At 43.0% G+C, this 21,691-nt stretch overlaps 1 protein-coding gene and 1 non-coding gene across 2 annotated transcripts in view; one reads left to right on the forward strand and one right to left on the reverse strand.

The window, feature by feature from the left end:
* CRLF3 (cytokine receptor like factor 3) overlaps positions 1–21,691 on the reverse strand; it is a 46,452-nt gene that overhangs the window by 24,508 nt on the left and 253 nt on the right. Inside the window, exon 2 of the mRNA XM_066263292.1 lies at positions 2,938–3,145. Within this exon, the coding sequence (XP_066119389.1) occupies positions 2,938–3,145 (208 nt within the window). The remainder of the gene's footprint in view (positions 1–2,937; positions 3,146–21,691) is intronic.
* Positions 19,369–19,504, forward strand: LOC136327477 (small nucleolar RNA SNORA5). The gene has a single exon (XR_010729686.1). It is a non-coding gene; the product is annotated as a small nucleolar RNA SNORA5 (small nucleolar RNA).

Below are 21,691 nucleotides of genomic sequence, written 5' to 3' on the forward strand. Positions count from 1 at the left end.
AGCCACCCTTCCTACTTCATTTCCTATGTCACTGAAGAGCACAATTTACTGACACCCAAAATCAAGTTGGTTTTTGGTCATCCTAAATCCTTCCCTTTCTCCTCCAACCTATATCCAGACAATCACCAATAATTAACAGTAAAATCATCAATAATTCTATCTTTGAAAAATCTTAAAACCAGCTCTACCTCATCTTTACCTGTTTCTGCCCTCATATCTGGATTACTGTCACAACTTCCTAATTAGTCTCTTTTCCTTCTAGTCTTACCATCTTGAATCCAATCCTCAAAATATAGGCAGTGTCATTTTTCATAATTTCAAAATGCAAACCTGACTGTGTAACTCTGTTGCCCAAAATACTTTACATATCCCTGATGTACCATTTACTTCACCCATGATGTTACTTCTGCTTCCAATCATGCTGTTATCTGCTTGTTGAATTTCTTTTTTTTTTTTCTTTTTCTTTTTTTGGTCAGAGACAGAGGCAAGAGAGAGGGACAGATAGAAACAGATAGGCAAGAAAGGAAAGAAATGAGAAGAATCTTTGTTGCGGCTCTTTAGTTGTTCATCGATTGCTTTCTCATATGTGCCTTGACCAGGGGGAAGGGGCTACAGCAGAGCGAGTAACCCCATGCTCAAGCCGGATGAGCTTACACTCAAGCCGGAGACCTCAGGGTTTTGAATCTGGGTCCTCTACATCCCAGTCCTATTCTCTATCCACTGTGCCACTGACTGGTCAGGCTTGATGAATTTCTTCAAGCTTCTGTAGAACTCCTCCCACAGAAATCTATCCTACATTCTTTGCGAGTTAAGCAATTCACTTCTGTGCTCCCATAAGGTCTCAGATCTCTCTCAGCCTGTATGCCTCTCACATGGGAGTCCAAGGGGAGAATTTTTATTGAATGTACTTGACAAAGGCTTATGGGAAGGAAGAAGGAATAAGGGAAGGGAAAGAGGGAAAGATGGAAGGAGGGGAAGAGGGACACAGCAAGAAGGCAAGATCTGAGCATGTTTCAACCAAAATAACTGGCTAAAGACAGAAGCATAAAAACTACAATTTCAGGTATGAACACTAATATTTATTAACCTACTAAAAAGAAAAGACTAAAATTAAATTCTATAAACCATGAACACTCTGAAAAATATCCTGAAGACTCAAATGACCTTAAAATTGCTCTGTTAACAGTGAAAGTGGCCTGACCAGGGAGAGGCGCAGTGATAGAGCGTAGGACTGGGACTCAGAGGACCCAGGTTTGAAACCCCAAGGTCACTGGCTTGCGCGTGGGATCATAGACATGACCCCATGGTCGCTGGCTTGACTTCAAGCTTGCTGGCTTGAGCAAGGGGTCACTTGCTCTGCTGTAGCCCCCTGGTCAAGGCACATATGAGAAAGCAATCAATCAACAACTAAGATGCCACAACAAAGAATAGATGCTTCTCATCTCTCTCCCTTCCTGTCTGTCTTTATCTGTCCCTCTGCCTCTCTCTCTGAAAAAAAAAACAGTGAATGTGACCTGACCTATGGTGGTGCAGTAGATAAGCAACTGCTGAGTTGATGCTTCCTGCTCCTCCACACCCCTCTCTCTCTTAAATCAATAAATAAAATCTTTCATAAGGCCCTGGCCGGTTGGCTCAGCGGTAGAGCGTCGGCCTAGCGTGCGGGGGACCCGGGTTCGATTCCCGGCCAGGGCACACAGAAGAAGCACACATTTGCTTCTCCATCCTTCCGCCGCGCTTTCCTCTCTGTCTCTCTCTTCCCCTCCCGCAGCCAAGGCTCCATTGGAGCAAGGATGGCCCGGGCGCTGGGGATGGCTCTGTGGCCTCTGCCTCAGGCGCTGGAGTGGCTCTGGTCGCGACATGGCGACGCCCAGGATGGGCACAGCATCGCCCCATGGTGGGCGTGCCGGGTGGATCCCGGTCGGGCGCGTGCGGGAGTCTGTCTGACTGTCTCTCCCTGTTTCCAGCTTCAGAAAAAATGGGAAAAAAAAAAAAAAAAAAAGTAAATATGGGCCTGACCAGGTGGTGGTGCAGTGAATAGAGCGTCGGACTGGGATGCCGAGGACCCAGGTTCGAGACCCCGAGGTCACCAGCTTGAGCACGGGCTCATCTGGTTTGAGCAAAAGATCACCAGCTTGGACTCAAGGTTGCTGGCTCGAGCAAGGGGTTGCTCCGTCTGCTGAAGGCCTGCGGTCAAGGCACATATGAAAAAGCAATCAATGAAGAACTAAGGTGTCGCAATGTGCAACGAAAAACTAATGATTGATGCTTCTCATCTCTCTGTTCCTGTCTGTCTATCCCTGTCTATCCCTCTCTCTGTCTCTGTAAAAAAAAAAAAAAAAGTAAATATGGCCTGACCAGGCAGTGGCGCATGGATAGAGCGTTGGGCTAAGATGTGGAGGACCCAGGTTCAAGACCCTGAGGTCGCCAGCTTGAGCACAGGCTCATATGGTTTGAGCAAGGCTCACCAGCTTGAGCCCAAGGTCGCTGGCTCAAGCAAGAGGTCACTCAGTCTGCTGTAGCGCACCCCCCCCCCCAGTCAAGGCACATATGAGAAATCAATCAATGAACAACTAAGGAGCCACAATGAAGAATTGATGTTTTTCATCTCTTTCCCTTCCTGTCTGTCTGTCCCTATCTGACCCTCTCTCTGACTCTTGTCTCTGCCACACACACACACAAAAAGTAAATATGATACTATCATGGAACCATTTGAGGAAAAAAATCATTTACTCCTTGTTTTGTAAATGTTGTAATTAACACTTTAATTGCATTTACCCTGGGATACCTCACTGTATATCTATTTCCCTATATTACAAACTGTCTCAAGGTAGGTAATATAAGCACCCCACAGATGGCAGGATAGTCTGCTGGCATCCTGAGAAATCAGCAAAGTGTCAATCTGAATTTGCCACACTAACTAGTTCCCTGGACTCCCACCTTCTTGGACCAAGTCCTCTGCAGTGTTAACTCCGTGCTCTATAAGCTTCTGGCAGTCATCCAGTGGTTTAATGGTCTCTTGTTCAATGGTGTCCACTTCTTGCAAAAGGGTTACCAATCGCTCATCTAAGAGCTTCCCAAGGGTTCCCTTTAAATCATTAAAATGCTGTCTGAGGACATCTCTTGTCTGTGATGCACTTTCTTTGATCTGAAAAAAAATAACATAAAAACTCAGAATCACAATAAAGGCTAATCCACCAGCAACACCTATAATTTCAAGGTACTACACAACCATCATCTTCTATTCATTGCAAAACCAAATGTGATTCATTTGCACAAACTTGCAGACTTGTACAGAACTGGCCTTCAGGTGAGACAGAATTGGTTCAAACTCTGGTTCCATCAGTCACAAACTGTGTCAATGTAGTCAAGTTAATTAAGCACTCCATGCCTCAATTTTCTTATTTCTCAAATGAGTATACTAATGCATACCCCATGGGGCTGCTGTTAGAATTAAATAAAAATAACATATGATGCACTTAGTAAAACAACCAGCACACTATTTTTCTCAATAAGTAACTGTTAAAAAGTATTATCTTCACAAAGTATAGTAGATCTTGGCAATAGTACATTTCAGTTAAAAAGACTTTTAAGTTAGGAGGAGATTAAAATTCATTTTGCTGAAAAGAAGTAAAGAAATGGTAGACTAGAAAGCCATATTATAAAAAAAAAATTCTCTTCTGGATAAAATGCCCTCATTATGCTAAAAGAAACTAAGAATTTATTTAAAAATCAAGGAGGCTCATAAGAGGCAGAAAATGTTTATGAAAAGCACCCTTTTGGGTCAATGCTTAATCTTTTGTGTCATGGTCCTCTTTGCAAATCTCAATGAGAGGTTTATAGACCCTCTTCCCAGAAAATAAATAATCTATACCCTAAAGAAATTATTCAATTTCAAAAATTTCAAATTCCTTTAGATCCCAACCATGGCTTGCTGGGAGCAGTAATTCTAAAACTGGCTTGCAGAAGAAATCACACAGGCTGCCTGTTATAGTTTAGACTGAAGGGCTCCATCTCAGATCTGCCCAACTAGAAGCCTGTAGGAGGAGCTGGAGGTCTTGATGGGAGTTCTCACTTTCACAAGCACACCCGTGGTTCTGCAGTCTATACTTTGAGAAACACTGCCCTAGGTCCACAGAACTGCTGTTCTAAGATATAAGAAAGAAACATTTTTTTTACATCTCACACATAGTTTGAAAACACGTCAGCTGTCTATACAGACACCAGATTTTTTTCTTACAGAATACAGGTAACACACAATTCACTTTCTCTCACTTAAAAAGGAAATTCTTGCCTGACCTATGGTGGAGCAGTGGATAAAGCATCGACATGAAATGCTGAGGTTTTCAGTTCAAAACCCTGGGCTTGGCCTTGGCCGCTTGGCTCAGCGGTAGAGCATTGGCCTGGCGTGTGGGGGACCTGGGTTCGATTCCCGGACAGGGCACATAGGAGAAGCGTCCATTTGCTTCTCCACCCCCTCCTCCTTCCTCTCTGTCTCTCTCTTCCCCTCCCGCAGCCAGGGCTCCATTGGAGCAAAGATGGCCTGGGCGCTGGGGATGGCTCCTTGGCCTCTGCCCCAGGCGCTAGAGTGGCTCTGGTCGCAGCAGAGCGACGCCCCGGAGGGGCACAGCATCGCCCCCTGGTGGGCAGAGCATTGCCCCTGGTGGGCGTGCCGGGTGGATCCTGGTGGGGCACATGCGGGAGTCTGTCTGACTGTCCCGGTTTCCAGCTTCAGAAAAATACAAAAAAAAACCAAAAAAAAAAAACCCTGGGCTTGCCTGGTCAAGGCACATATGAGAAGCAACCAATGAACAGCTAGAATGAAGCAACTACTTCTTGCCCCACTCCCTGCCCTCTGTAAAATCAATAAACTCATAACAACCAAAAAAAGGAAATTCTAACCATAAGCAAAACACCTAGTTGAATTAAAGTAAACACATGCTTTAAATTGCAGACATTATCATATTAGTTTCATATGACACATTGTTTACTGTCCCAATCCTTTTGCTAACTTTATCTTAGAGTGTTTGAAGTCCAAGAAAAATTCACCTAGAAAGACTATATCAAAATATGAATAAAACACAGTATTTCAACAGTTAATACAGAAACTTAGAAAATTTTCTATTTATTCTCTATTACTGAATTTAAAAAGCAGAATACAAAATTGCTTTACAGAAATGTTCACAACCACATAAAAAACAAGATGTCCTGCCCAAGGATAACAAAGAAATACCCCCCCCCAAAGGAATAATTTGATTGGCTGGGATGGGCAGATCATGGAAACAATTTTTTTCTCCTTTTGACATTATTGGAAGTTACAATGAATGGTATGTGTGCAGTAACAGAATTCCTTAAATCATAAAGTAAAGGAGAAATCCTAATTTAATTGTTAACTAATCTCTGTAAAGTTACTAAAGAACTTTTATAAAATAAACCCAAATCAAAGTTTTTTACAAGGGCCATATTCAATATGCACTTAATTTGGTTCATCACTCAACTGCAGGACCCTTGAGAGAAAGGCACTCACATAACAGCATTAAGCAAATAAATGTGTTGAATACAAATGGAGTTAGCCTGACCAGGTGGTGGTAGCGTTGGATTGGGACATGGAGGACCTGGGTTCGAAATCCCGAGGTTGCCAGCTTTGAGCGCGGGCTCATCTGGTTTGAGCAAGGGGTCACTCAGTGGGCTGTGGCCCCCCAGTCAAGGCACATATGAAAAAGCGATTGGCCTTGGCTGGTTGGCTCAGTGGTAGAGCGTCGGCCTGGCGTGCAGAAGTCCCGGGTTCGATTTCCGGCCAGGGCACACAGGAGAAGCGCCCACCTGCTTCTCTACCCCCCCTTCCTTCCTCTCTGTCTCTCTCTTCCCCTCCCACAGCGAGGCTCCATTGGAGCAAAGATGGCCCGGGCACTGGGGATGGCTCCTTGGCCTCTGCCCCAGGCGCTAGAGTGGCTCTGGTCGTGGCAGAGCGACGCCCCGGAGGGGCAGAGCATCGCCCCCTGGTGGGCGTGCCGGGTGGATCCTGGTTGGGCACATGCGGGAGTCTGTCTGACTGTCTCTCCCCGTTTCCAGCTTCAGAAAAATACAAAAAAAAACCCAGCAGGGTTTCTTCTCCTCCTTTCTTGGTGCTTCTCCTTCTTAAAAAAATTTAAAAAAGAAAAAAAAAAGAGAAAGCGATTAATGAACAACTATGTTGCTGCAACGAAGAACTCTTCCTTCCTTCCTGTCTGTCTGTCCCTATCTGTCCCTCTCTGACTCTGTCACAGAAAAAGTGGAGTTAGTCATGTGTGCTTTTAAGACCTTATTAAAAGAACCAGGGAGAGAATGTCTTTTGATTTTGATACATTACCTGGAATAGTATCAGAAATGCAGAAAATCTCAGGCCTCACCCAGAGCTACTGGATCAGAACTTGCATTTTAAACAAGATCCTCAGGTGACTAAGCCAGAAACAAGTGAAGACAACAAGCCAGAACACTGTAAGGTAGTTCACACCCCACCACCACCACGAGGAAATACTGCAGCTGAACACCATCCCAACCAGGTCTCACTCTCTAACGGATACAGCACATACAGATACAGCACACACAGGAAGTGCACTGGTTAGGTAAAGTCAATTTCCTCTTTAGAAAGAATTCAAAAGCTCCTTCAGCTGTTGCAGGGCCTATGTTTTGTTTTTGTTTCAGAACCTCAGAAAAAAAAGGAAGTATGTGAACACAAAGCAGTGAGAGGGTCAGGGAAGGGATATGCATTTCCAAATCCCCTCCTGTACTTTCATTGTAAATTTATTCCCTTTAGTTCACAGAAACCCAACCACCGCTGTTTCAAATTTCTTATTACCTTGGCATCATTTTCTTCTCCCTGAAATAGTTCACAGCTTAAAGCCTTGGTCACTTTAAGCCAAGCATGTAAACAAGTGCATTTGCTTAGCTTTATGACCTTTTAAAAAATGAGGGCTTCACTGCTGAGTGAACTTGTTCCTATTTGATGTTGTAACATGGTCCAATGTATTCATGGTTAGCTGATTAAAACTTAATGACTTTGAGAGGTGGGTCTGCACTGTTTATGTCGAAGAAAGTAAAGCTCAAAGATGGCATAAAGGCCCTGGCCGGTTGGCTCAGCGGTAGAGCATCGGCCTAGCGTGCGGAGGACCCGGGTTCGATTCCCGGCCAGGGCACACAGGAGAAGCGCCCATTTGCTTCTCCACCCCTCCGCCACGCCTTCCTCTCTGTCTCTCTCTTCCCCTCCCGCAGCCAAGGCTCCATTGGAGCAAAGATGGCCCGGGCGCTGGGGATGGCTCTGTGGCCTCTGCCTCAGGCGCTAGAGTGGCTCTGGTCGCAACATGGTGACGCCCAGGATGGGCAGAGCATCGCCCCTGGTGGGCGTGCCGGGTGGATCCCGGTCGGGCACATGCGGGAGTCTGTCTGACTGTTTCTCCCTGTTTCCAGCTTCAGAAAAATGCAAAAAAAAAAAAAAAAAAAAAAGATGGCATAAAGCCCTCGCTGGGTTGCTTCGCTGGTTAGAGCGTTGTCCCAATATGCCACGTTGTAGGTTCGAGTCTCAGGGCACGCACAAGAATCAACCAATGAAAGCATAAATAAGCTGAACAACAAACTGAGGTTTTCCCTCTCTCTCCCTTTCCCCTCTTCTTTTCTCTCAAATCAATTTTTTTAAAAAAGGATGTCAAATAACTTCCCCAAGACTTGCCAGTGCCAGAAACATTCTGACTCCAAGGACTTCAGTATTCTACATGCCAAGTTGTTTGGTCCTTATAGACCCTATTTTAAAGAACTTCCAGGCCCTGGTCAGCTGGTTCAGTGGTAGAGCGTGGGCCCAGTGTGTGGATGTCCCGGGTTTGATTTCTGGCCAGGGCACACAGGAGAAGTGACCATCTGCTTCTCCACCCCTCCCCCTTTTCTCACTCTTTCCCTCCCTCCCCTTCCTGCAGCCATGGCTCAATTGGTTCAAGTGAGTTGGCACTCAGTGCTAAAGATGGCTCCAAGGCTTCCCTCTCAGGTGCTAAAAATAGTTTAGTTCCTGAACAACAGTAGCAACAGCCCCAGATGGGCAGGGCATCGCTCCATAGAGGTCTTGCCAGGTAGATCCTGGTTGGGCACATGTGGGAGTCTGTCTCTCTGCCTCTTCTCTTCCAAAAAAAAATGGAAGGAAGGAAGGGAGGGAGGGAGGGAGGGAGGGAGGGAGGGGGATAGAGAGAGAGAAAGGGAAAGAAAGGAGGAAATAAAGGAAGGAAGGAAGGAAGAAGGGGAAGGGAAGGAAGGGAAAGAGAAAGACAGAAATCAATCAGTCAATCAATCCCAAGTAAACCTGTAAATTATATACTGACTGAGTCACTTCCTGCTGTAACATGAATTTCTTGTCCTTGTAGGAAGAATTGTGTGGTAGTCAACCAATTAGCCTTAAAATGGCATTCTAGGGCAAAACAATTGTGATGGTTTGTAACAAAGTAGATTTAGTAAAATTTAAATAATTGGGGTGGTAAATACACAATAAAATATACAGACACTGTATTATAAAATTGCATACCTAAAACTTACATAACTTTATTAATCAATGTTAGCCCAATAAATTCAACAAAAATTTTTTTTTTAAATAAAACAATATAAAGGATATTCAACTCAAGGTCTCAAAAAAACAAACTGTAATATACACTGTTTATCTTGATAATATTCTGAACCAATTTTCCACTAAAACCTTTACTGTAACAGACCATTAAAACTTATTTACAAAGTTTCCACTGCAGTTGCTTAATTCTATATAAAAAGAACAGGACAAACAGGACAGAATAGAATAGAATGCTTATTTCAAGATATTAAGTAACTGAATATCCTCTATCTCCTCTAAAACATGCATCTTCATGACTTTATAGAAAAGAATTTTTATCTTCCAAATTAAATCTAAGAATTTTTCCCCCAATTATTTTGTGAATAGGAAACTAAAGCTATTTTAAAATTAGAGACTGGCTTTTAAATACCATTAGTTAACAAGAACATAGGGATGAGATACAAAAGACAGTCAACTGAAATTAAAAAGGGTAACCAAATGTTTCTTCTCAGTTCATATGAAATGTACTGCAGTAGTTATTTGTCTCTGCAATGACACCAAGGCATTAGTCAATAATAACAATATAGTAATATGTAGCTTCGTCTACTAAATACCTACTGTGTGCCAGGCACTTGCATCTATGGTTTTACTTAAATTCTACCACAACCCTATGAAGGAAGCCTCTGTAGATGAGTAACAAACACATGAGTCAGAGAGATGAATTTGCCCACATCACAAAGCTAGTAAAGTGGCAGAGAATTTGAATTATCTGATTCATAAGTATCAGTATGGACTCAAAAGTGCTACTGTATTTCTTTCTTATCTCTCTTAAGATTAGACTTTTAAAAAATGCTTATTTGGAAACTTTCAAAAAGAAAGTATTTATTATATGATATAGTAGTCTGTTACATTAGCGGCCCCCAGTGAACCACAACTTTTGGTGCTTATGTTCGTGTACAGACCTCTCCCTAGAATATAGACTGGATCTGTAACTAGCAATGCAGTCAATGTACACAGCTATAAAGCAGAACTCATGCTCTGCCAGTTCCAGGTCTCAACCTTCAGAAAACCAGCAATCTTATGTTTTTGCCCTTTTGGGAGTCCTATGTCGCCATATAAGAAGTATGTCTACCTTTCTGGAGAGAACAAGTAGACAGAGGAGAACAGTGAGAAAGGGTGGGAGGGAGGAAAAGAGAGTGGCGATGAGGCCCAGCCATACCAGAATTCTGACTGACTCCTGCCACCACTAAGCTCCGAAAAGGTTAAGTGAACATTCTATCTTGAACATTCCAGCCTTCGCTGCCATCTGATTGCAATTACATGAGTGTTGCCAGCAAACTTAGGAGAAACGGCCAACTGTGCTCCAGTCAACCCCCAGAAGAGCAAGCAAACAAAATGATTGCTTTTTAAGTCCTTACACTTTAGCACAGTTTCTGTAGCAACAAATAACCTTATCATACAATCAAACATTTAATTCTTGATTATCTGCATTAATGAGGTGGTGCATATAATCAAGACCATGAACAATATTAAAAAAAAATCTGCAAAATTATACCCACAACATTCATAAAGCACTCATTCAGTATTTAATGATGTCTAGTACATTTCAGGAACTGGGGTTATAAAGATAAATAAGGCATGGTCCTGACCTTAAAAAAAGAAAAAACAGGCCCTGGCCGGTTGGCTCAGTGGTAGAGCGTCAGCCTGGCGTGCAGGAGTCCCTGGTTCGATTCCCGGCCAGGGCACACAGGAGAGGCGCCCATCTGCTTCTCCACCCTTCCCCCTCTCCTTCCTCTCTCTCTCTTCCCCTCTTGCAGCCAGGGCTCTATTGGAGCAGAGTTGGCCGGGCGCTGGGGATGGCTCTGTGGCCTCTGCCTCAGGCGCTAGAATGGCTCTGGTTGCAACAGAGCGACGCCCCAGATGGGTGGAGCATCGCCTCCTAGTGGGCGTGCCAGGTGGATCCCAGTCTGGTGCATGCGGGAGTCTGTCTGACTGCCTCCCCATTTCCAACTTCAGGAAAAAAAAAACCTGTCGCCTGACCAGGCAGTAATGCAGTGGATAGAGCAGCGGACTGGGACGCGGAGGACCCAGGTTTGAAACCCTGGGGTGGCCGGCTTGAGCACAGGCTCACCAGATTGATCCCAAAGATTGCTGGCTTGAAGCCCAAGGTTGCTGGCTTGAGCAAGGGGTCATTTGCTCTGCTGTAGCCACCCTGCCACTCCCATCAAGGCATATATGAGAAAACAATCAATGAACAACTAAGGTGCTACAATGAATAACTGATGCTTCTCATCTCTCTCCTTTCTTGTATGTTTGTCCCTATCCCTCTCTGACTCTGTCTCTGTCAAAACAACAACAACAACAAAACTGTCATTATGGTAAAGGAGATAGTTGCATGTACATGTAACTATAGTAAAATGTAGTATTAAGTTCTTACATATGTGGGATAGCCACAAACTGCTATCAGAGCTCAAAAAGAACATTATTTTGGGAAAGAGAGCAGGAGAGAAGTAGGAGATGTCACTTTGAATAACAGAAACATTAAAGGTATTATTATTACAGTTAATATTTATTAAGCATTTCACATGTCTCAGACATTGTGCTAAACATTTTAAATATAGTTCTCATTTTAATTCCCATATTGGCCAAGGAAAATAGGTACAATTCTTATTCTCATTGTACAGATAAGGTAAGTGAGGATCAGGAAAGTTAAGTTTCTCAAAGTCTCAAAACTAGTAGGGGCAAGTACTGACAAAGTAAAATAACTGAAATATAAGTGATTCATTCATAGCTCTCAATAATAAAAATCCATCCTACAACTGTTTGACTTTTTAGATCAGAAATTAGTCATATTATTTACCAGGTTCACAGTAATAAGAATAGTTCTTTATCGCCTGATCAGGCACTGGTGCAGTGGATAGAGCATCAGCCAGGGATGCTGATGACCCAGGTTTGAAACCCCAAGGTCGCCAGCTTGAGCATGGCTCATCCAGCTTGAGCATGGGATCATAGAAATGACCCCATGGTTATTGGCTTGAAGCCCAAGGTTGCTGGCTTGAGCAAGGGGCCACTGGTTTGACTTGAGTCCTTGGATCAAGGCACATATGAGAAGCAATCAATGAACAACTAAAGGCCGCAACTATGAGTTGATGCTTCTCATCTCTCTTCCTTCCTGTCTCTCGCTAAAAAAAAAAACCTAGCCTGACCTGTGGTGGCGCAGTGGATAAAGCGTCGACCTGGAAATGCTGAGGTCGCCGGTTCGAAACTCTGGGCTTGCCTGGTCAAGGCACATATGGGAGTTGATGCTTCCAGCTCCTCCCCCCTTCTCTCTCTCTGTCTCTCTCTCCTCTGTCTCTCTCCTCTCTAAAAAAAAAAAAAAAAAAAAACCTATACAGTTTCGCCAGGTGCCTCGATTGGTTAAAGCATTACCCTGATACACAAAAGTTGTGGGTTTCATCTCTGGTCAGGGCACAAAGCGTAAGAGATCAATGTTTCTGTCTCTTCTCTTTCTAAAAATCAATAAATAAAATTTAAAAAGAAAAAAAACTCTGTACAAAAAACCTGATATTCACACACTTTTGTGTGTGTGTGTGTGTGTGTGTGTGTATGTATTTTTCCAAAATTAGAAGCAGGGAGGCAATCAGACAGACTCTCACATGTGCCTGACCAGGATCCACCCAGCATGCCCACCAGGAGATGATGCTCTGCCCATCTGGGGCATTGTTTCGTTGCAACTAGAACCACTCTAGCGCCTGAGACAGAGGCCACGGAGCCATCCTCAGTGCCCAGGCCAACTTTGCTCCAATAGAGCCCTGGCTGCAGGAGGGGAAGAGAGAGACAGAGAGGAAGGAGAGGGGGAAGAGTGGAGAAGCAGATGGGCGCTTCTCCTATGTGTCCTGACTGGGAATCGAACCCAGGACTTCCACAAGCCAGGGGTGACGCTCAACCGCTGAGCCAACTGGCCAAGGCCATTCACACACTTTTTAATTAACATCATTGATTTTTTTGTGTAACAGAGACATAGAGACAGAGAGAGGGACAGACAGACAGGAAGGGAGAGAGATGAGAAGCATCAATTCTTCACTGCAGCTCCTTAGTTGTTCATTCATTGCTTTTTCATACATGCCTTGAATAGGGCGCCACAGCCAACCAAGTGACCGCTTGCTCAAGCCAGCAACCTTGGGCTCAAACTGGTGAGCCTTGCTCAAACCAGATGAGCCCAGGCTCAAGCTGGTGACCTCTGGGTCTCAAACCTGGGTCCTCCGCTTCCCAGTCCAATGCTCTATCCACTGCATCACCGCTGGTCAGGCTAACATCACTGATTTTAACATTATTGATTTAGAATGCTTGTTTTAATTCTTATATATATCATTCTATATTTCAAGTGAGTTTTCGATTCAAAAAACAGCTTTCAGAGTGTCATGTTTAAAGACAATCTGTGAAAAGACTTATTCAAAAGAAGAGGACTGAAAAGCCAATGTAAATAAGTGGTCTTCTGCACACAAATATGTGTTCAGCCTTTTTTTTCCCCTTGGTTGTTGATTATTTAGTATTGCTTCTAAAGCTTTGCTTCTAGTGTTTTGGTGTACCTGAGTCAATTAATTTTAGCCTACCACCAACCAATGCTCCATAGGTACTTATGTAATAAACTCTATTCACCTATTCCACAAAAATTAAACTGCATATGGGAAAATTTTCATAAATGCTTATGCTATAGTTAGTTAAGAGAAAAAATAGGCATAAAGTTACATATACAGTAGTCTCTCAACTTTGCAAAATAATGCCTAGAAGGATACACCAAAATGTTAAAAATGGTTGTCTCATGTAGTAGAATTATGGGTTATTTGAAAATTATTTCATCCATTCCTGGTTTTCCTCAGCTCTAGACTTAACCTTTTCTTAGGACACTATAACAGGGGCATTTTAAGTACTATGGCAGTTAGAAATTATTTCAAACAGATTTTTGGACTGTTTTGAAAATGGTAACAGAAGGGGAAGTGGGAGATAAAAGAAGCAATAATAGCTTTCTTTTCTTTGCTGAGCTACTAAGACTTCCTGCCCTGGTTCTCTGAAATAACTTTTTTTTTCCTGCCAAGTTCAGTATCTGTCCCTATCTTTAACTACTATGCCATGTTTTCAAATCCTGTGGGAAATAATCTATAAAAAAATCTGGAACTGTATATTAGGAATATCAAGAGTATGAGTTAAATCTGCAAGAAATTATCTGAAATCAACTATTAAAAATTGAAAACAAAATACTACAAAAGAAAAATGGTCACATTACAGATGTTAAGACACTCTAGGACAGCACTGGCTTGAGATTGTCAATTATTCACTTGAATATCATTGCATACTTATCTAACAAACCTATGATATTCCAAACAATGTTTCAATCTTTTGTAAACTTGATTTTAGAGAGGAAGAAGGGGGCATTGATTTGTTGTTCCACTTATTTATGCATTCATTGGTTGTTTCTTGTATGTGCCCTGACTGGGAATATAACCTGCAACCTGGGCGTTGTCTGGACAACGCTCTAACCAACAGAGCTAACCAGCCAGGGCCAATGTTCTAATCTTTAGGATAAGCCATAGCAATTTATGACATCACACCTGGGGTTTAGATTAAACTACAGAAATCAACAGAGAGCTGATAAAGTGGTAAGGATATACTCTAAGGCAGTGTGCCTCAGGTTTTTAATGTGCATATATATCACACCTGGCAATCTCATTAAAGTGTAGGTTATGATTCAGGAGGTCTGGGTGGGGCCTGACTCTTGCATTCTTTTTTTTTTTTTTTTTTTTTTTTTTTATATTTCTGAAGCTGGAAACAGGGAGAGACAGTCAGACAGACTCCCGCATGCGCCCAACCAGGATCCACCCGGCACGCCCACCATGGGGCGACGCTCTGCCCACCAGGGGGCGATGCTCTGCCCATCCTGGGCGTCGCCATGTTGCGACCAGAGCCACTCTAGCGCCTGGGGCGGAGGCCACAGAGCCATCCCCAGCGCCCGAGCCATCTTTGCTCCAATGGAGCCTTGGCTGCGGGAGGGGAAGAGAGAGACAGAGAGGAAGGCGTGGCGGAGGGGTGGAGAAGCAAATGGGCGCTTCTCCTGTGTGCCCTGGCCGGGAATCGAACCCAGGTCCTCCGCACGCTAGGCCGACGCTCTCTTGCATTCTTCACAAACTCTCAGGTCATGATGCCACTGCTGTGGTCACAGACCACACTGGTAGTAGCAAGGATCAAAGGGACACTATTGACCAGAGTTGGGCAGGGTCCTCACTAAATAATATCTTAATTAGGTACAAGGATCTGACCCTTTACTCTGAAAGAGCAGAGACTTGTTTTTTGTCAATACCCTGAGAGGCCCTGAATCACACCAACTAAAAACAGAAATGGCCTGACCTGTGGTGGCGCAGTGGATAAAGTGTCAACCTGGAAATGCTGAGGTTGCCGGTTCAAAATCCTGGGCTTGCCTGGTCAAGGCACATATGGGAGTTGATGCTTTCTGCTCCTCCCCCCTTCTCTCTCTCTCTCTCTCTCTCCCCCTCTATAATGAATAAATAAAATCTTTATAAAAAAAAATTAATTAAAAACAGAAATGCCTGACCTGTGGTGGTGCAGTAGATAAAGTGTTGACCTGGAAAGCCGAGGTCACCAGTTCAAAACCCCGGGGTTGCCCTGTCAAAGCACATAAAGGAAGCAACTACTAGGAGTTGATGCTTCCCACTCCCCACCCCATCTTTCTCTCTCTCTTTCTTCTCTCTAAAATCAGTAAGTAAAATCTTAAAATAAAACAAAAGGCAGAGGAAGGCCAACACATTCATTTTAGAGAGTGAACTATAACCATACACAGACTAGAATATTGGTATTTCTCACTCCAGTACTTCAAGCTAATCCCCCTTTGATAACATGCAAAGATGAAGTGTCTAGATGTGCAAAGCTGAAGACTAGGCCCTGAATAGTGGCAATGTCATCATGGTAGTGTCACTTTGTAAGGCATATCTGGCTGGCCAGCTGTGATGTCACATCACACTGTGACATCATTTGTTTTGTTTTCTTCTTTTCCAAGCGAGAGGAGAGGAGATAGACTCCTCCTTGTGCCCTGACCAAGATCCACCCAGCAACCCCATCTGGGGCAGATGCTCTGCCCATCTGGGGCTGTGCTCACAACTGAGCTATTTTTAGCACCTGCGGCAGTGGCTCCAGGGAGCCATCCTCACTTGAATCAATCAATCAATCCATGGCTGTGAGAGAAGAAGAGAGAGGAGAGAGGAGAAAGAAGGGGGATGGAGAGCGGTGGAAAAGCAGATGGTTGCTTCTCCTGTGTGCCCTGACTGGGAATTGAACCCAGGGCATCCACGCTCCAAGCTGACACTCTACCACTGAGCCCATTGACTAAGGTTGGTGTTTTTAATTTCCTATTGAATTTATTAGGAGACATTGGTCAATAAAATTATACAGGTTTCAAGTGTACAATTCTGTAACACATCTTCTATAAATTGTACTGTGTTTATCACCCCAAGTCAACCACATGACATCTTTTTTTTTTAACCACATGACATCTTGATCAGCTATCTCCACTTACAACAGGCAAGAAAGCCAACTCTATAGAAATAAACAAGTGATGAAAAACACAACGGAAGTAAAACCTAAAAATGAGCCTGACCAGTGGGTGGCACAGTGGATAGAGCGTCGGACTGGGATGTGGAGGACCCAGGTTCGAGACCCTGAGGTCACCAACTTGAGTGTGGGCTCAACTGGTTTGAGCAAAAGCTCACCAGCTTGGACCCAAGGTCACTGGCTCCAGCAAGGGGTTACTTGGTCTGCTGAAGGCCCACGGTCAAGGCACATTTGAGAAAGCAATCAATGAACAACTAAGGTATCAAAATGAAAAACTGATGATTGATGCTTCTCATCTCTCTCCGTTCCTGTCTGTCTGTCCCTATCTATCCCTCTCTCTAAAAAAAAAAAATCTAAAAATGAATATATAAGAATTTATTTATTTATTGTACCTGTTTTGCTTTTAAGGGTAGTAGTCTAATGATCAGCTATCAAAGGAAAGAGCAAATCCATGAAGGCTATATGGTCTATTTCCCCACCCACAATATTTCTGGGACCTAGAACAATCTCTGATCTACAGTAGGCCCCCGATAAATATTTACTGAGTAAATAAAGGAGTATTTAAAGGAGAGTAGGAGTTAATTTCTTTGGTATTTTCATCTTAGCACCAAGGATTCCAGGGAGCTATTGAGAACTATTCTAAATAATTTCAACATCAGTTAGGCCAGACGAGCTGTATACATTATCTGATTTCCTGAAGACAACTAATAAACATCTTGACAACCTTTAATTTACTGAAACAGTAAGAGTTACAGACTACCCTTGCATTCCTACATAGAACTTCCTTTTCTCTTAAGATAGAGGGTATAGTTGGGTGGGGGGGGGGCATAAACTTAAGGACAAGAGAAGAAACTGCTACATGCTGGCAGCTGTTTTTGACAAAATAATTTAAAAGATTTTTACTCTTCTAGACTTTCATAATTATGACTTATTTTCATGAGACAAATTTCATGAGAGTTTTAAAGGGTAAGAAAGAAAAGCAAAGATAAAAAGCATGCCAAGAGGTCTTGGAAAAGTTAAAAGGTTACCATACCACTCAGCATTCCTAAGTATATACACACTAAAAGACCTGAAAACCTGTCCACATAAAATCTTTTTTTTTTCTTCACATAAAATCTTATACATAAATATTCTTAGCAACATTATTCATAATAGTCAAAAACTAAAAATAACCCAATTGTCTATCAATTGAAGAATAGATAAATAAAATGGTGAGCCACACAGTGAATATTATCCACTCATTAAAAGGAACAAAGTAGCCTGACCAGGCAATGGCCCAGTGGATAGAGTGTCGGACTGGGATATGGAAGACCCAGCTTAGAGACCCCAAAGTCAACAGCTTGAGCGCAGGCTCATCTGGTTTGAGCAAAGCTCACCAGCTTGGACCCAAGGTTGCTGGCTTGAGCAAGAGGTTACTCAGTCTGCTGTAGCCCCATGGTCAAGGCACATAAGAGAAAGCAATCAATGAACAACTAAGGTGTCACAATGAAGAACTGATGATTGGTGCTTCTCATCTCTCTCCATTGCTGTCTGTCTGTCCCTATCTATCCCTCTCTCTGTCTCTGAAAAAAAAAAAAAAAAAAAAGGAACAAAGTATTGATACATACTACCTCATGTATGAACCTTGAAAACTTTTTTTTTCCAGTGAGAGGAGGAGATGCAGAGAGACAGACTCCCACATGGACAGAGATCCACCTGGCAAGTCCACTAGGGGGTGATGCTCTGCCCATCTGGGGCACTGCTCTGATGCTCAGCAACTGAGCTCTTTTTAGCGCCTGAGGTGGAGGCCATGGAGCCATCCATAGTGCCTGGAGCCAACTTGCTCCAATTGAGCTATGGCTGTAAGAAAGGACAAGAGGGGGACAGGGGGGAGAAGCAGACGGGCACTCCTATGTGCCCTCACCAGGAATCAAACCTGGGACATACACCCACTGGGCCAACACTTTATCACTGAGCCAGCTGGCCAGGGCCAGAACCTTGATAACATGTTAAGTCAAAGAAGTCAGTCATGCCTGACCAGGCGGTGGCGCAGTGGGCAGACTGGGATGGCGAGGACCCAGTTTCAAGACCCCGAGGTCACCAGCTTGAGCGCAGGCTCATCTGCTTTGAGCAAAAGCTCACCAGCTTGGACCCAAGGTCACTAGCTTGAGCAAGGGGTTACTCAGTCTGCTGCAGGCCCGTGGTCAAGGCACATATGAGAAAGCAGTCAATGAACAACTAAGGTGTCACAATGCACAACGAAAAACTAATGATTGATGCTTCTCATCTCTCTCCATTCCCGTCTGTCCCTATCTATCCCTCTCTCTAACTCTCTCTGTCTCTGTAAAAAAAAAAAAAAAAAAAAGTCAGTCACAAGAGGCCACAGAGTATATGATTTCATTTATATGAAATGTTCAGGCCTGACCTGTGGTGGCGCAGTGGATAAAGCGTCGACCTGGAAATGCTGAGGTCGCTGGTTCAAAACCCTGGGCTTGCCTGGTCAAGGCACATATGGGAGTTGATGCTTCCAGCTCCTCCCCCCCTTCTCTCTCTCTGTCTCTCTCTCTGTCTCTCTCTCCCTCTCCTCTCTAAAATGAATAAATAAAAGTAAATAAATAAAAAATTAAAAAAAAAAAATGTTCAGAATAAGCAAATCCAGATAAAGAATGAAAGTAGTTTATGCCTAACCTTGGTGATGCAGTGGATGAAGTGCTGACCTGGAATGTTAAGGTCTCGGGTTCAAAACCCCAGACTTGCCCAGTCAAGGTACATACTAGAAGCAACTACTACGAGCTGATGCTTCCCGCTTCTCCCTACTTTTATCTCTCTCCTCACTCTAAAATCAACAAATGAAACCTTTAAAAAAGAAAGAGAGAGAGAGAGAGAGAGAGAGAGAGGGAGGGAGGGAGGGAGGAAGGAAAGTTAAGTTTAGTGGGGCTGGAGGAATGACAGCTAACAGGTATGAGATTTCTTTTTGGGGTGATAAAAATACTTTATAATTAGATTGTGGTCATAGTTGCATATCTTTATGAATATACTAAAAACTGCTGACTTGTACACTTGTACACAGATTTTATGGTATGTGAATTATCTCAATTAAAAAAAATCATTCCACCCTGGCTGGGTAGCTCAGTTGGTTAGAATGTTGTCCTGATACACCAAGGTTGTGGGTTCAATTCCTGGTCAGAGCACATACAAGAATCAACCAATGTCACAGCCAAGTCAAATTCAACACCCATTCCCATCACAGCAGGGGCTGGCCTAAATGGCTGCTACAGCAAGTTCCACAACTCATGGGCTCTGGGTCCCTGCCCTGGGACCTGGGGATAAATTTGGCTGTAGACATGGGGAGGAAAAAAAAAAAAATCAACCAATGAATGCATAAATAAGTGAAACAAACTGATGTTTCTCTCTCCCCCTCCCCCTTCCTCTAAAATCAATAAATGAAAAAAAAAAATTAAGTCATTCCCCCCAAAATAAAATCAGCAAATAAATAAAAGATACACAAAAAGGGGTGTGGGTGTTATATTCAGTGGGACACTTGAATCTATGTAAACATAATGAAATAAAATAAAAAAATTTTAAATACACAAAAAAGAGGGCATCCATTCCTCTCTGCTCTCCCCAGCCATTCCCCATACAAAATCTTTGACTAAAAAGCCATATTTTATATAGTTATTTGGAAAATGACTGGAACCCTAAAAATACCCTAACCACCAAACAAAAGCAGCTGCTTATTTTGATAACATTTTTGTAGCACAGATCTTCCTTAAAGTGCAAGTTGCCAGAGGGCTTACTCTACAAACACAAACAACCCACTAGAGTTAAGCTTTGAGGAGAAACACCATTGTAACTAGCACTGGTATAAAACAGATTCCAGTTCAGAAGAGACCTACAGTCTAATCATAAGTCAGTGTCCTCAGAAACCAAACTGTGATGGATGTTCTTAGTGTTTTCTGTCTCAATTCCAAGAGAATGGGCCTAAAAAAAAAACAAAAAAAAACCCCCATACTAAACTACACAAAATTATCAGAAAGTATGTCCTGTATTTAAATTATTAGCTATAAAATTTAAAAGAAAAAAGTTTGGAAATTTAATACTAAACCACTCAGCAAGTGATCATACAAAAATTATTTGAATGCATTCAGTATCACACCAGAAATCAATAAATACTAAGGTGCTAAACTCATTCATTTAGTGTTAACTCTACTGCTTAATTGCTGATGCAGTTAAACAATAGTCCTGTTCATATCAATACATAAGATACCTTAACTGGTTGAAACATTAGTCATATAAGAAGAGATACTTTAATCTCTTTTTAAACTACATCCTAGATTTAAAACCTCTATTTCAAATTAGCAGAAGGAATAATACAGATGTTTTCAAATGGAAATCAAGACAAATACATCGGAGGGCCTAGAAAAGCATTCACTAAACCAAGATAACCATATCTAGGGTTTGCTCCTAAACTATGAATGATGCCTAGTCTACCCCAGCTCTATAGGTCTTTAAAATGTATAAAACAGAAAGCATTTTGAGTATCCATAATGATGAGATCATCCAAAGACACTGTTTTACAGCACTATTCTGCCAGTTGTACGTTTTCAGATTCTATGCAGCACAGGAGGTACTAGGATGACAACATAGATTAATATCAATGTGATGAAATCCACTCACTCAAATGAACCCACTTACTAAAGATGCATTTGTTATGCATCTACGCTAACAGCAGTTTGGGAATTATCTCTCCTATCACACACTGGGAGTGGGTTATATCTTTTTCTGTTTAAGTTCCAGGGTGTAGTAGGGAAACCATGTGGCTCTCCCATATCTTTGATAACCATGTTCACAGGGAACAGATAACTGCGGTCATCTGAAAGTATATTTAGCTTCTCCTTTCAATACTCTTCTCTTTAAATCTGTTTTGCCATTTCCCTACACCTTTGGATTCCATGCACCAAGTATTTGATTTCCTTTCTTCTGCCCTTCCAACACAGCTTCACCTTGATTTCTAAACTATCCAGCATGAAATATTAAGTACTACTCTCAGGCATCAATCCCATTCATTTTAGGGTTAACTCTACTGCTTCTCTCTTTCTCTCTCTCTCTCTAATCCTCCCCTTCCAATACCCACTCTGCCCTCACCTTTAACTCCCCAAAATCACCACCCCATATTTTCCTAAGGCTCTCTAAAACCAGTCTACATTCCCACAGCAGGTTTTCCCCAAAAAACCTTTCCCAACTCTCCCCACTCTTCATTACCCTCTGTGACGTCCTCGGATTTTGCTCAAGTCCCTCGTTCTCCCCAACCTCTGACCCCACCCCTATCACCACCTTCGCCGCACCGAATTTAGGGAACGCCCCCTCAGTCTCCGTGGATCCCCCCAACCGGTTTCTTCCCCTTAAGAGCCCCCCCCCCGCACCCAACCCCAGAGCCTGCTAGGTCTCCCTGCACCTTCAGAGCCTCTTCCTTTCTCCCTCCATAGTTTTCGGACACTACCACCCCTCCGAGCCCTCCTAGCCCTCGCCCACCCG

Source organism: Saccopteryx bilineata, chromosome 2 (genome assembly GCF_036850765.1).
Source record: "Saccopteryx bilineata isolate mSacBil1 chromosome 2, mSacBil1_pri_phased_curated, whole genome shotgun sequence".
Taxonomy (NCBI): domain Eukaryota; kingdom Metazoa; phylum Chordata; class Mammalia; order Chiroptera; family Emballonuridae; genus Saccopteryx; species Saccopteryx bilineata.